The 15,731-nt window shown below is 43.2% G+C and overlaps 1 protein-coding gene across 5 annotated transcripts in view; it reads right to left on the minus strand.

The window, feature by feature from the left end:
- FAM131B (family with sequence similarity 131 member B) overlaps positions 1 to 15,731 on the minus strand; it is a 60,864-nt gene that overhangs the window by 9,603 nt on the left and 35,530 nt on the right. For 2 of the 5 annotated variants that reach the window (XM_082075911.1, XM_082075909.1), the window contains exons 2-7: positions 11,055 to 11,164; positions 9,548 to 9,583; positions 7,055 to 7,148; positions 6,257 to 6,454; positions 5,795 to 5,938; positions 3,584 to 5,371 (exon numbers count right to left, since the gene is read on the minus strand). In XM_082075911.1, coding sequence (XP_081932037.1) covers positions 4,827 to 5,371; positions 5,795 to 5,938; positions 6,257 to 6,454; positions 7,055 to 7,148; positions 9,548 to 9,583; positions 11,055 to 11,108 — 1,071 coding nt within the window. In that variant the 5' untranslated portion in view covers positions 11,109 to 11,164 and the 3' untranslated portion in view covers positions 3,584 to 4,826. Of the gene's footprint in view, positions 1 to 89; positions 162 to 2,813; positions 2,995 to 3,583; positions 5,372 to 5,794; positions 5,939 to 6,256; positions 6,455 to 7,054; positions 7,149 to 9,547; positions 9,584 to 11,054; positions 11,165 to 13,813; positions 13,848 to 15,731 lie in introns of those variants that run through there. The other 3 variants (XR_014186322.1, XR_014186321.1, XM_082075910.1) reach the window with 3 other exon arrangements.

The raw sequence follows: 15,731 nt of genomic DNA on the forward strand, positions 1-15,731 counted from the left end.
ATTAAATAACAACAAAGACCAAATCAGATAAGAGCATACTAGAAATTCTAAGCAAAACACTAAGGAAGGAAGGGGGGAATATGTCCTACCTGTTACCCCAGCTGGGTTTATTTTCCTCAGACAGCTATTTCACAATCAGCTGAAGCCAATTTAAGTCACATCTGCAACCAAATAAGTATTCTTCAACATGACCATCTGCTTGTTTCACCAGCCCTCAGTGATGCCTGCCCTTCCAAGTGAAATAATACAAGGAACTGATCCCAATGAAACACTTCTTTTGATAGGGAACTGGATTAGTTTTCAATGGGGCTAGTTCCTAAGCAGCCAAATTAGTGTCAGGACTGGTGCTTCTTAGGCAGTAGAAGTATACAGCTCATGGTGATGGGAGAAGGCATGACAGCTCATTTCAGCAGCTTAGACTCCTCATGAGGATGCCATTTCAAACTGCAGTTTCCCCTACCTGATATAAAGGCCAACTGCTCTCTTCCTCTGCTCACAGCTGTTTCTCTTTCACTTTTATAGTAGGGTAGAAGTGCACTGGCTTGCTCTGGGGTTAGCTGTGCATCAGCATCTGCACAAGGATTGTGGGAAGTGAGCACAGTCAGGGCAGAGGGTTGCCTCCTTCACAGCAGCTCACCATCTGATCTGCTTAGAGGTGTGGTTAAACTCAGTTCTCTGTTGCAAGCCTATCATGAAAGGTGATGTTAAAGTTTTTAAAGGGAAAAAGCAAGTGGGTGACTTGTCAGCAGCTTCCCAGAATAAGATGATTTAGAGACACAGAAACGGAAAGAAGATTGATTTCTCCAACACAGAGCCTGAGGTAAGGGAGTTGAAGAGAACTCACAAGGTTTGTAAAGAAAGCTTAAGATTTATATGAAAGAAAAACTTAAGAAACAGTGTAACTGATCAGATATGAGCAATTACGGGAAAAGGAACAAGAGAGAATTTCCTTACAGTGAAATCTGAGATCTTTTTCAATTAGGGTCACTTGTGTTTAAGCTTTCCTTTGTGGCCAGCACAGTAATTTCAACAAGTTCCTGTTGAAGATAAAGGCTTGGGGGGGAAAGATGAGAATCTTCTACCTCTGCTGCTTCAAGAAAATCCAAAATCTTTATGTAGTGCAGCTCTGCTTTACAAAGGGTTTGTGTAAATGAACAGCAGGGCTCAATTTGTTAATAACTGTAGATCAGGGATACTGAGCTTACATTTCTTTCTTGTTTTCAGCCTCACAAATTTTATTTGGGCTTTGAGCATTTAGCTGGCCTCTCTCCAGCTCATTTCTCCTCACTAGGATAAAGGAACTGCAGGCCAAATTTTGCTCACAGAGCACCTGTGCCTTCCATATGCTTGAATAGGTGTAGCTATTTAATAATGTATTTTCTGGGGAATCTACTGTAGGCCCCAGGTCCCTCTCTCCAATATTGGATATATATAAGCAGCAGGCCTGTTATATAAGAAAAGGCCAAGTTATACAAAATGTTTTCAATTTTCAAAGAGATTCAAAGATTTCAAAGATTCAACTGCCTTTCCAGTTCAGCTCCAGATGCTGACTCAGGGAGCAAGTGTGGATGGGCAGACCTGCTCTCTCCAGTCAAGCTCCTAGCAAATGTAGATACATTTCTCTTTTGGATTGTGCAGTGGTCATGGAAAATAGCCTTTTTTTTTTTTTCCCAGAAAAAGGCTGACATTTTATTATTCACAGGAAGTTAAGACCTTTATGAAAAACCTTTATAGAATTTAGTAAACTTGAAGGTTTTTATGGACAGTAGTGTTCAACCAGTCTGAATTCACAGAGAATGAGAGTCTATCTACAGGTTTCTAGAGATCAAGTTATGGATATAAGCAAGGTATAATTCTATCCAATTCCACAGAGGTTAGAAAACTCTACAGATAGGTTTTGTCTTCCTAATGAACTCAGTAGAATTTTCTATGAGATCAATTTTTTCCACACTTTTTCCCAGGTAGGTAATTCCCTGACACTGCTCTGCATATGGAGAAAATGTACACCTTTTAGACATCAATCAAACAGCTTAGTAAATGTATCACATGTCCACATTAAAAGAAAAAGAAGCCCTGGACAAATTGACTCACTTGTCCCAGTCCTGTAAACAACAGAGAGGGATCATTAGAAGCTACTCTGAAAGTTACCATAAACATCCAGATTGGTCCTGGAGAGGCACATGGGAACAAAATGGTTTGGTGAAAATAGCAACAAGCCAACCAAATCTTCTCCCACAAAGGAACATACCTGACCATTTTTGTTTACCTGAAGGCTTTTTAAAAAAGAAATAAGAAAAGGTTAACACTTACTCATTTGTCATCTGCTTGGCACTTGCCCCATTTCCCTGTTCTGGCTAGTGTGATTTCCTAGGCCATGCTTCATGGCTAGACCCAAATCAGTTCAGGACAATGAGCTAGCACTGGCCCTATGAGAACTGCAGGAGATCATCTTTATCAAGCCTTCCTGCCCAGGGGACGTTAGCACCTGAATGTGTAAACATCTTTAAAGAGATACTGAAAGGTGATCATTCAGGAGAAAAGCTACCTCCTTAGAGAGACGTAAGCAAGCTCAAGCAAATGGGTAAAAAATGGTCACAAAATTTTTTTTCTCTTACCTACACTAAATTACCAGTCTTATGTAAATATACCAAAGGTCTTTAGATGTGCAATGGAGAGGGAAGATAGATCTGCTTGAAATGGACTTGGCTGGAAAGACTCGGGCGCTTACAGAGGAGACTCTCTTCATGCAGATGGCTGTGTAAACAGGGGAAAGCTGAGTGGGGTAAAGTTCTACCTAGGAGTCGCATTCTTACTTTTCATAATTCCTGGACATCATTTGCTTTGCTTGCCAGGAGCTGTCTGAACTCTTGATGATATTACTTCAGTCATATTTTATTCTCCTCAGACATTCTTCCATGCAGATGTGCTGGGACTGAATCTGAACCAGGAATGAAGTATGTATCACTCTCCTCTCATCCAAAAAATACACCAAGTCTGAAGAGGAGGCAAATAAGAGACAAATGTATCATGAACTAAACAGAGTAGATATGAGTCAGAGTAAATGAGAATGAGTTGCCACTGGGACAGTATGGCAGTGTCCAGGCAAATACCTTTATCAAGCTCCTCAGATGCAGCGTCTGATCTAAACCCATGATTCTTTGCAAGAGGTATTGCAATTAAAACTCAGCACTTGGGTAATGTCTGCTGATTCTGTTCAGCAAAACAAATAGTCTTGTACGATATTTTCCTTTTGCTTTTGCCCCTGTTTATTTTCTGGTGAGAACCTGAAAGGAGCCCATTTGTTCAATTTCTTTTGAAAATGCCTCTTGCCCCAAAGGAAGTCTGTAGAAACGTGACAAGGAATTGCGAGAGACTGAATTCCTCCTAGTCAATGAACCAGGGTTTTTTAACCAAAAAATATAGAACCCGTACAAATAGGGGAAACTCCTGAACTCAGCTTTCTCCGCTCCTAAAAAACAGATGGGAGGGAAAAACAAGCAGACCAAGTACTGAGCATTATTTAAATTGCTTGGAGGTAAGAAAACATAAGAAGAAAACATAGGCAGGAAGTAGAAATAAATAGAAGAAAACTTCCTCCTATCCCTTTTCCTCCAGTGATATTTGGCACTGCAAGAGTGGCAGAAAGGGGAAAGGTACGATATTTCTGTTAAGTGATGACTGCAGTACAGGCCTTTCCCACTATTAACTGCTTCATTAGGAACACTTACCCAGCAATATAAAAAAAGTTTAAAAAAGCAAAAACTGAAAACTCAAATTTAAACTGGATATCTGTTATCTCATAGCCATACACACTGTTCCTGGATCTCCTGCCTATTCTCTGGGTCTCCCCATACTGATGGCAAAGGAAAAGACAGAAGGATACAGCAGCAGCACGAAGATGGACAGGTTCTCAAGCCCCCTGCAAGAGTCAGCTTTTTATGACTGTCTCTGTAGCTGAAAATGTCCTTTCCACTGGCATCCAGTGCCCAATGCCAAAAAGACACACAAGTCTTGCCAGCTCATGGGAAGGCAGAAATGTCAAAGAGATAAACAAATAAATGAAATATTAGAAAGAGACCAAAGCATGAATATCTGCGAGCAGAGTTAGAGTCATATCTACATGCATTCTTCCACGCCACAGCAGAGCCGTGCCCACAGAACACCATCTGCACTGCAGCACGGTCCACACCCACGGAGCACAGTTTGTATCCACCAAGCCTACAATTTCATATCAAGGTGCTATTGAAGATCTGGTTACACAGTGAATCTTTCATCTCAGTACAGTCCATATTGAATACAGCCTTCTCCTCTGTATCGGCCACAATCACAGTACTAGTGCAATCTATATTTGTAAAGCCATATCTTCATTTTAATCCAGTTTATATTTATATATTCTATCAAAGGGGACCATGTCCGCAGAGCAACATCCATTCTGCCAAGACGTATTCTAGCTACATAGCCACTCCCTATACCAAGCCTGTCTCATCAGCCACATCCCTAGTACCAGAAGAGTTTGTATCCATAGCCAAGACTTTGTATTAAACAGATTTAGAAATTATTTACCAACCCAGATCTCTCCAAGCACCTCACATGTGTTGCCCAGAGTAATGAAAATCAAAAATACATGTCCATGGTAGAGAGGAAGAAGAGGTCTTCATTTGTTGATCACTTTGAGATTTTTCTCTCATTTAAAAAAATAATTAAATGTCAGGAATGTAAGGTGTGTCTGCTCAGAAGTATGGGGACCTGGAGAGAAGAATCCCTGTAATTTCATTCCTTGCCACCCCTCTCCTTGTTCAGCAGTGATGTGAACTTCACAGAAAGCATCAGTTGTTTGTTTCTCCCTCTTCCTCATCAAAGGACTGCACCCCAGAGGAGGTGACATCTGAGACTTTGCGGCTCAGTGCAGCGTGTTCCATCTCCTCTCGAGGAGACAGTGATTCCAGGTCCCGGCACACTGCATCATCCTCCTCTGGAGAGGGTTTCTTGTTTAGGAGAGGAGCCTTTTCCAGCTGTGGGTTCCCTTCATCCTCAATGTGGTCCTCCATGTATGTGCTGGACTCAGCCCCACCCCCACTTTGAGCAGTCTGCATGGGCCACACGTGGACCAGCCCCGTGCTCTGGATGAAGTTCTGTTCCTGCCGCTGTTGCTGTAGCTGTTGCTGCTGGAGAAGGCTGCTCTGCATCAAAATGCTTTCCTGAAGATTTGTCTGGGACTCATCAAAATTCTGGCCTAAATAGGAGCCAGTTGCTGGGGAAGCGATGAGGGACTGGTCACTGGTCTCCCAGGCATCGGATGAACCTAAGCAATACATGCCCTGTGAGACATAGGAATGAGGCCAGCTATCATACTGTGTCTGGGCCATATGCTCTGCAAGTAAAAGAGGGAAAAAACACACAGTTAGACACTCTCTAGGCCAAGATGGCTCATTCAGACAGCTTGTATGCCTGTGCATGGCACTGTACTGTACAAGGTAGATAGAGGGGAGAAGGGTGAAGAGTGGTAGGCAGTTCTAGGCAGTAGGCAGACAAACTTGATTATACCCACAACTGACTGCAAGAGCTAGTAGCTTGCCACAGTTGTGCTCAGAAAAGGCAAAGAAACTGGGCTTGGGAGCCTCCCTGTTAAGCTAATATTCCTTGGACAGCTCCACAAATAGGTGATGCCTCTGCTAGATCCCAGTTCCAAAAATTGAGGCTACAAGAATAGAACAGGGTAGAAGGAAAGAAAGCAACATGACCACAAAAGCAGGAAAGGGGTATTTCAAGATTAACAAGAGGCACTGGAGCTCACCTTGGCTCTCCATTAGCTCCTGATAGTTCTCAGAGTAATTGCCTGCTGGGTTCTCCTGGTTTGAGTTTACACTCACATCTTCACCATCCATGGAGGACCAGGCCATAAGAGTTGCCTCAGAAATAGCAAATTGCTCCATCACTCCTGTGCCAAAGAAGACAGTGAGGGGAAGCAGGGATCTATGAAAGTCTCCACTTCTCACCACTCTCTTTAACGTCATCTCCTGGTCACACTGTCCTACTCTTATCCTATCTCTGCAATACCCATCACCCACAATTGGTCCTCACCCTCTGCACTATGCATGCCATTGGCAATACTCCAACCACAATCTCTCTCTTTTCACTGAATGACCCACAAGCTCTCCTGAGTGTGTTTTTCAGGTTACTGCACTTTTGTCTCTCAGTGATTCTGCTCTGGGACATCCCAACCAATCCAATACACATGCCAAAAAGTTAGCGCTACCTGCAAGGAACCGAGCCTCCTTTTCACCATCACTCAGGTCGGAGTAGGCATCAGCGTCTTTGCGTGCTGTCTCATGTGTGTGCTGCTGCTGCTGGCTGTTACCTTTGCCCCAGCCTTGCCATTCAATCATGTGAGCCACACGGCCTTGGCCCATAGCCGTTGGCTTTGTGACATGGTCCTTCATGCTGCGAGATATCCCTAAGGGGCCAGACATTAGAAAACAAGGAGGGGCTATTACACAGCTCCAGGGTTGTCTGCCATGCTGTTTACTTGTCTTGAAAGTGGAGCTTCTCCCCTCATTTCCTAACAGGCTTCAGGCCTGGTGTTGGGTGTCTCCCACCTTTCATTGTATCACTCTCCAGGAGAGTTTCTCTATCTTTCCTTGGACTGGCTCTCAGAAGTGAGGGGAAAGGGAAACCCCAAATATGAAAGACCACTTCCTTCCTTGCCTAGAATCCATTTGGACAGAGTTGGGCATGAAGGATGAAGCCTGGAAGTGAATAAAGTAATCAAATAAAAACAGGGTTAAACCCAAGACTGTTTGAGGGGAAGCAATTGAAGATGTCTGAGTTGGGGTGCATGGTAAGAAGCAAACAGCAGTAAGACAAATCTGTTCTTTTAAAGAGCAACAACTAAGAGATTTCTGTATCTAGAACCATGATGGTGTAGATTCTAAGGCCTCAAAAAGTCAAGAGTCAGAAAGGAGCAGCTGGGAGAGCAACAGAGAGCTATGGGAAGAGGCATATAGGCCCGTAGAGAGAAGCTGCCAAGGATAAACTCAAATTTTGAGGATCTCACCAGAGAAAGATGATTTAGCCAAAGCCCCAATCCCATAAGCATTGGAGTTGCGTTTCAGCTTGGGGAGGATGGAGGTTGTATCTTCCATGGAGAGCTGAAAAGAGAGATAATATGAGGAAAAATTAGAGGCTATGTAACCAGGACTGGATATTGCATAGTGTTGGTCTTGAGTGAGGCAAGGTCAGTGGGAGAGGCAGAAGCAGGCTGTGAGAAGCCTCTCTTTGGCTGCTGCCAGATCTCCATAGACATGCTGCGCTGTTTCCACCTCTTTGTTAGATCTGCAAGATATGGCTGATGGACAATTCAGGGAGCTTACAACGGGGAACTGATAATGTTATAGGCAAGACACAGTAATGTATCATACTACAGATAATAATTTTTATATGTTCTTTTTGGTTTTTGTTTCTTCTCATAAAACAAACATGACTGTATCAGTGATGCCTCCTGTTTCAAGCACCTACAACTACCTGTAAAGAAATGAGGTCTACAGTTCTGCTTACGTTCCCTTTATTCTCTGTGTTAATCCTTAGTCCCTGAACAGCAAGTACAGGAAACTATTGGACAAGCAGCAGTCACAAACATCATCATAAAACATAGACCCTCAAGATTAATTCATCAGGCTTCTTCAGAGATGCCAGGCATTGCATATGAGGCTCAATTTTCACAAGGGCTAAACAAGCATTACTTCTGCTCTTCATTTCAACCTCTCTGAAAATCAAGTCCAGCATGCTTCAAACACAAAGATACTCAAAAATAGTGACCATGACACTCGAAATTTTGAATCCTGACATGAAGCAAGCATTTGGTCACGCCTCACAAAAGGCAAGTGGAGCAATAACTGGGGAGTCAAATAGTTGGAGGCAAAGGAAGGCATCGTAAAGACATCAAACTGTATATAATCCCAGTCAATTTCCAAAATATGATAGGTGACTTTTTCTGGAAACTGAGTGTAAATGGAGCAGCTAAGGCATCCTGTAACTTTGGACCCAGGAATATCTGTGTGTAACATGTGAGCTGAAGAAGTCAAAAAGCAGGGGAAGAACAGTAAAAAGTGAGAACACAGCCCTTGTTCCATGATGCATTTCCTTTGGTGATGAAGCTGGTTGAAGAATGTCCATCTGTGCCCCCACTAGTCATTCCTACCTGAGCACTGCTGTTCAGTATCCACCCATTTCAAGACAGCCCAGGGGCTGCGCTGTAAGCCACCTCATGGAAATGGTCCAGAAAAGAAAGTGAACTGTGGAAGGTCTCTACCACTAAGAAGTTTGAGAGCTATGACACAAAGGCAGGAATGAATGGGAAGGAAATTAATGAATCAGCTTTGATATCAAAGGATATCTATGGAATTACACTGAGAAAGAGCTGCATTATAAAAGAGCACCATGGATTCAGAATGGGTTGGAAAATGTGAAACTGCAGATAAGGAAACTGTCTTCTACTGTCTTTAAGGAAACATGACTTTGTGTACTTTTCTTTCAGCTTGGGCAGAGGTGCAGGGAGTAAAAAAACTGACAAATTTCTCCAGATAGTTGCTGCATGCAGCATTATTTTCCTGTATAATTTGTTGCCCTAACTGAGCCTAGGCAAAAGATCCCAAGCCATAAGTGCCACAATGAAAGAGATGTCAGTAGGGCGAGGGTTAGTTAAAAATATAAGTCCCCTTGATACTCAGCGTCCCAAGTGCTTTCAAACCACAAAGAACAAGAAAATGGCAGGCATTTAAAACTTTTGAAAGTATCTGGAATTTGAAAATGCTTATACTACAAAAAATGGAGCTTCTAATCCTGCCCTTCCAAGTGTACAAAACTATCAAGGTAATTTATATGAATGCATTTTTTAAGCCTCCTGAGCAGAAAAAATAGTTTGGGAGCACTAATATACATTATTCCCTTTTCAGGATGCTGGTTTTATATTAGTGAAAAAGAAAAACAAACAAACAAACATATTTTTTATGGCATAGGCATTAAGAGCAACAAGGACCGTGTGCCATTAAAGTGTTTGCTTGTTTCTTCTTCCATTTGTTAACTGAAGTTAACTGATACTGACCATGTCTCCCAGGGGACATTAAGAATTCTTTTACTTCTATATGCAAATGAAAATGAGGGATACATTTCCCAAAACTCCTGGAGAAGTTCAAATTATGCTGTAATCAAAGACTAGTGACTTTTTAAAACATGCTGGACAGACACCTTTTTTATCTAGCAGTGCCCAGAAATCTCAAAAACAGAACGTATGAAGTGACACACAATTCTTCTAAAGAGGACAAAGGCAATTTAATAGCCACCTGCAGATCTAAATACCTGCCAGACAGCAAAAGACCCAGAAGCAAACAAAAATTCATCACCATCCTCTGAATCATAGACATTTCCCAGAAATTCAGTGATAGTAAACCTTCAGTCATGTTTCCATTCTGGTCTCTGCAGCATCCAATGGCAGACAAATCCTGGTCTTCCTATGACTAGAAATTTGAACAGTGGTGTGGTACATACTCACATTGATACCATCCCAGGAGAAATCTGTCCGTGTTTGCTAAAGAAAGCAAAGAAGGGCATCATGTTAGTGTAACAAACAAGTTGCAAACAGCCATGCAGCTCTTTAGTAGTTTGCCATAATCAACAGCCACTACTTCATCTATTTAAAAAACTTCATGTCTTTCAAGCTGGTTTCACCCCCTGCTGTTGATTACAGTGTCTGTAGGTACACAGCGTTTGAAGCTACAATAGCGAATAGGATTATATAAAGAGTAAGAGAGATAAAAATAAACACCTTTTTATAAGGGTCTCCTTTAACAGCTCTTTGCTAAATGTTGCAGTGCTGGCACCTCTGCATGGGAGTTGCATCACTTTGAGGCTAACACAAGGAGGAGCCACACTACCTATGTATTTTGAGTATAATACAGCAAGTTACGGAATTATTTTCTGCAGAAATTATTTTCTCTTGTAGTCTTTCAGTTTGTCCATTTTGACCCACTTTCCCCTTGCAAACTAGATCCATTTCCCTTATCAGGCATTACAGTACAAATTCATAGAGCATTTCTTTCTGCTGGGACAACTCACATCTCAACACCTTGGTTGAGGTATGTGGACACTCAGGAAAATTTAGATGAATCAATTACATCTATGGTATCCATTCACATAAATCAAAATGTTCATTGAGGTATAGTTTATGTTCACTGACTTTTAGATCTGCATTTGATTTAACTGAATCTTCCATACAAGGTTGGGGCCCACAATTTCTGCCAGGCTTCCATGAAACTCCCAAGTTTCTTGAAGTTGCATTCCAAGCCAGCAAGGTATAATAAGGAAATAAAAATACCTGCACACTAGCATTTCTTAAGGCTTTGCAAATTGTATGTTATTTGTTAATATTATTTGTGAAAATAATTCGTGACTCCTCAAATATTATCTGTTTAAAATAGCTTTGATCTTTTTTATTAATCATGACTGCATACCCTGGACCTTAGAGTTGAAAATTCAGGTACCTAAGATTGCAGAACCTGCAATAATTCAGAACAGCAAATGAACCAGCCCTGAAGATACTGCATGGTATGGTAAATCAATTGACAGTGAGTTACTACTGAATGCATCCCTAAAATTCAAAATGGAGACAAATGTGTTTCTTCAAAATATTTATGGCTGTGCTGCAGAAGCTGGGACAGGCATAGTGCTGGACATTTCAATTAATCCATTATTCAAGGAATGCAGACCTATAGGCTTGTCAGAACTGCCACAGTGTTTTCCATGTTCTGTTCCACTCCAGTCATGAGTAGTTAAAAGCACTTTCATTTGCAAATTCTTACTCACTATAGATATTGTGAAGGGAGTGACTCAAGTCTATACAGTGCAAGCCAAACTGCACAGCTATGAAAGTCTGATCCTTGGGTGCATTCTGGTCCTCTCCCGGATGATGCCTCAGTGATGCACAACACCCATTTCTGAAACCAGAAGGAAGTGCAACTTTCTGATCCCCCTAGGTAAATGCATCCCAGACAGGCACTCACCTCAGTGGAAGGTCGATGGAAGCTGCTGCCATGTAGTGAGCTGGTGCTGTCCATATTGATTTGGTCCACATCTTTCAGTCCCTTCCAGTCTACTGCAATCACCTCGTTTCCTGTAGGAACACAGCTAGTCAGGCTTCTGAATGCCACTACAATTTGTTCTAGCAGTCTTAAGCCAACTGAGCTCAGTGTACAGGAGAATAACTCAGTTTAAGGCCACAATAGCCTTAAATCATTCAAATTTTAATCAGACCACCTATACATCATCATCCATTATAGTTCATACAGTTATCTCCATATAAAGACCAGTCATTTGTGTTTTTTCTCAAGCATAATGTATGCTTGGCTAAAGCATAGCCCTCCCCCCCACCAAAAAAAAAAAAAAAAAATCTACTCATTATATGTGACTGAGAAAGAACTAATTCTTTTGATATTTTCTTCCAATATTAAACCATCATCACTTTAAAAGGCTGTTCTCAGAAAGATTAAAGACCTTTTTAATACCTGCCATTACAATTCAGGAAAATTATTTATACACTTACTTTTCTTCTTGACATACTAAACAGACTGAGATCTCTAGGTTTCTTACTGTAGAACGTGTTTCCAGTCCCCTTAATAAATCTGTGTCTCTTTTTAAAAGACATCTTGTTGCTCCTCTTCGCATTAACCCATTGTGCCATAACCTAGCAGTATATTCTCACATTCAGCTGTTTGTTCACTCAGATCCCTATGCACTTTGCACAGCTTTCTGGGATTGTCACCCATTAAAAAGCAGAGTATTAATAACATAAAATAGAAATTACAAAACTGAATGAATAAAGATAAAAAATATTATTAAGTAAGACTAAATAGTAATAAAAGTGAAACTAAATGTAAAGTAGCACACTTTAAGTAGTCAGCCAAGTAACCAGGACTGCTCTGTGTGACTGCTCTGTCCAGTTAGTGATTTACTATGCTTTCAGCCCTTGTGCCAGGCTCAAACTCTTTTAAAAGTTATTTGCTTCCATGTCATGGAGGAAAGGTTGTACTGTCTTTAAACGTGAGCCTTTTGGAACCTGGCAAGAAATATAGCTCCCAAACTGATCATCTGTTCCTGGGATCAATTCAGCAATATCTAGTCTATTTGGAATACATGCCATAGAATGTAAGTGGTTCAATTTTCATTAGCTTTTAAGCTTTTTATTTGCTCTTAATAGCAATTTTCTTGTCCCCAGGACATTCCCAGGAGCCATCAGCCCACCAAAGGTCCATCTCCACATGCCCAGAGGAGCACATGAGCACAATGACAGGTGGAAACCCAGCTTATGGACTCATGGGAAGGAGCACCCTGTCTGGGCCCCTCCCAGGACTGTTCCAGGAAAGTCTCAGCCCCAGAATCCAGGGAAAGACCATCAAGATCAGTCATGGGAAGAGGGTGTCAGAAGCAGTTTCATGACTGAGGGAAGTGGTTACTGCCTAGGGGTAGGGGACCCATTATGGAATGCAGGAGAAGAGTATTTGGGGATTACACTAGATTTATGTGATGTTAAGGGGAAGAACCAACGGCAGGGAAAGCAGGTGACCTCGGTGGTGTGAGGCAGAACAAATCTGAGAAAACAGATGAAGTGATAAAAGGGCCTGGTAGCATGTAAACAGGTTGCTGATCAATATGCTAGTCTACCCATGTCCTGCACTTATTTTGTGCATTCTCTCTTGTCTTCTTCTTAAATTCTATTTCTAACTAACTCGTGTGGCATGAAGGGCGCTCTGTTTTGGGTGCATGTGTTTTGTGACTGAGGTCTAAGTGCCAGGAACTGGAGAGACGGGAGTGAGTAAAATCAGTTGGAGCGAGTGAAGACGTGAATGAGTGCATGATCACTAGCTAAAATGAAGGTGAAGTGATCTGGGTGCCAGATGTGTGCCCTGTGTGGCTCTGAGGATGAGACCATAGGGTGAGTAGGCTACCAGAGGGATCAGGGGAATCCCAACCACCTATCACAGAGCTCTGTATTTGAGTTTATCTGTGAGTGAGGGGTCTGTACCAGCAACCACAGCATGGCTGTGGCCTTGGGGGCTGCTATGTCCAGGTGCTGGCACTGGGGAGACTGGATCCAGGGGCAGCTAGTGGGCAGAGAGGGTAGCCTTGCTACAGTAGGGATCCATGCTGTATATAGTAGATCTCACAAAATCACAGAATGGTTAGGGTTGGAAGGGACCTCTGGAGATCATCTAGTCCAACAAACCTGCTCCAGCAGGTACACCTAAAGCAGGTCGTACAGGAATGTGCCCAGGTGAGTTTTGAATGTCTCAAGAGAAGGAAACTCCACAACCTCTCTGGGCGGCCTGTGCCAGTGCTCTGTCACTCTCAAGGTGAAGTTTTTCCTCATATTCAGATGGAACCTCCTATGCTTCAGTCTGTGCCCACTGCCCTTCATCCTATCGTTGGGCACTACTGAAAGGAGTCTGGTCCCATCCTCTTGATATCCAGCCTTGAGATATTTATAAACATTGATGAGATCCCCTCTCAGTCTTCTCTTCTCCAAGCTGAAAAGACTCAGCTCTCTCAGTATCTCCTCATAAGAAAGGTGCTCTAGGTACCTAATCATCTTCATAGCCCACTACTGGACTCCCTCCAGTAAATTCTTGTCCTTCTTAAACTGGGTAGCCCAGAACTGGACACAATACTCCAGCTGCAGCCTCACCAGGGCAGAGGAGAGGGGGAGGATAACCTCCCTTGACCTGCTGGTCACACTTTTCTTAATGCACCCCAGGACACCATTGACCTTCTTGGCCTCGAGGGCACATTGCTGACTCATGGTCAATCTGTTGTCGACCAGGACTCCCAGGTCCTTCTCTGCAGTGCTGCTTTCCAGCAGGTCCACCCCTAACCTGTACTGGTGCCTAGGGTTGTTCCTCCCCAGGTGTAGGACCCTGCACTTGCCCTCGTTGAATTTCATTAGGTTCTTCCCCAACCAGTCCTCCAGCCTGCTGAGGTCTTGTTGAATGGCAGCACAGCTTAGCTCTGTTCCTCACCCAGCAGATGTCAGGGTGATTGAAGTCTCCCATGAGAAGCAGGACATGTGATTGTGAGGCTACTTCCAGTTGTCTGTAGAAAGCCTCATCAACTTCCTCCTCCTGATCAGGTGGCCTGTAGTAAACACGCACAACAGTGTCCTCCTTGTTAGCTTGCCCCTTAATTTTTATCCATAAGGACTCAGGTCGCTCATCATTGCCCTCTAGGCAGAGTTCAAGATACTTGAGTTGCTCTCTCACATAAAGTGCAACTCCTCCACCTCACCTTGCTGGCCTGTCTTGCCTAAAAAGTACATAGCCTTCCATGACAACATTCCAATCATGTGAGCTGTCCCACCTCGTCTCCATAATAGCAATGAGGTCATGGCCCTGTGAACGCACACAGATCTCTAATTCTTCCTGTTTATTCCCCATGCTACATGTGTTGGTGTATAGACACTCCAGGGAAGTACTCAAGCGTGTGGGTTTCTCATGAGGGGTGCAGAAAGATCTATCGCAACCGTGTGTATCCTTGAGGTGGCTTGCCTTCTGGTTCTCATCTTGGGAGGCAGGTAAAGAATATTTGTTGCTTGCTCTGATTGCTCTGGCATGTTCCCCAGTTGCATGTGATTGTCATCACCACTTTGAACCCCACACTCCAAGCTCATCAGTTTACAGCCCCTCTATGCTTGCTGTCTTGTCCCACAGCATGTCACAGGTGAGCCCAATTACACCCCCCTCCCTATTATATCTAGTTTAAAGCCCCGTCAACAAGCCCTGCTAGCTTGTGTGCAAAGACCCTCATCCCCTTATGTGTAAGGTGAACTCCATCCAACGCCAGCAAACCTAGTGCGTGTAGGCCATCCCATTATCAAAAAAGCCAAAAATGTGGCAGTGACACCAAGCATGGAGCCAGGTGTTAATAGTGTACCTGTGTGTTTCTTCTAATGTCACTGCCCATGACTGGAAGAAGAGAGGAGAAAATAACCCGTGCAACTGATTCCCTCACCAACCATCCCCAGGCCCTGAAGTCTCTTTTAATTGCCCTTGGGTTATGGGTCACAACCTCATTGCCACCCACATGGAAAACCAGTAATGGATAGTAGTTTGAAGGCCGTACCAGGCTGGGAAGTTTCCTGGCAATGTCCTTAAACAGGAAGGCAGCAAAACTCCCTAAAAGGAGAGTCCTTCCAGCATATTGGACCCTCTGCACTACCCGGAAGGGAGTCACCTGAAACTATAATCCTCCTTTTCTTTCTTGTGGAGGTGGTAGGGAGCAGGCCTTTCAGAGCATGTGAGCACCTGTGGTGTAGATGGTCCTTTGTTTTTATCAGCCATTGACTGGCTTTCTACTTCCAGAGCCTCATACCTGTTCTACAGAGGCACCTGGGAGGGTAGAGTGGGCAAGGGGATGTTCTCCAAGGGCAAGGGGATGATCTCCATCGCAATCAACCAGAGATGGGAGTAGGATGAGGCTGTTGGTGTTGTTTGTATGAATGCCAAGTATGTCTGTCTGTGCCGTTCTGTGTGGCTGGCATATTTGTGCATATATGTATGTATAAGTGTTGTCCATGCAGATACACAGAGGTCAGAAGGAGGGTGAAACTGGAGTTAGGAGCAGAACAGGAGCCTGCCCCTGAATGCTGAGATCCAGTTGCCTCTTCCTGTAGAGGCAACCCCTGCTCCTTC

This window comes from Streptopelia decaocto, assembly GCF_964273445.1.
Source record: "Streptopelia decaocto genome assembly, chromosome: 1".
NCBI lineage: Eukaryota > Metazoa > Chordata > Aves > Columbiformes > Columbidae > Streptopelia > Streptopelia decaocto.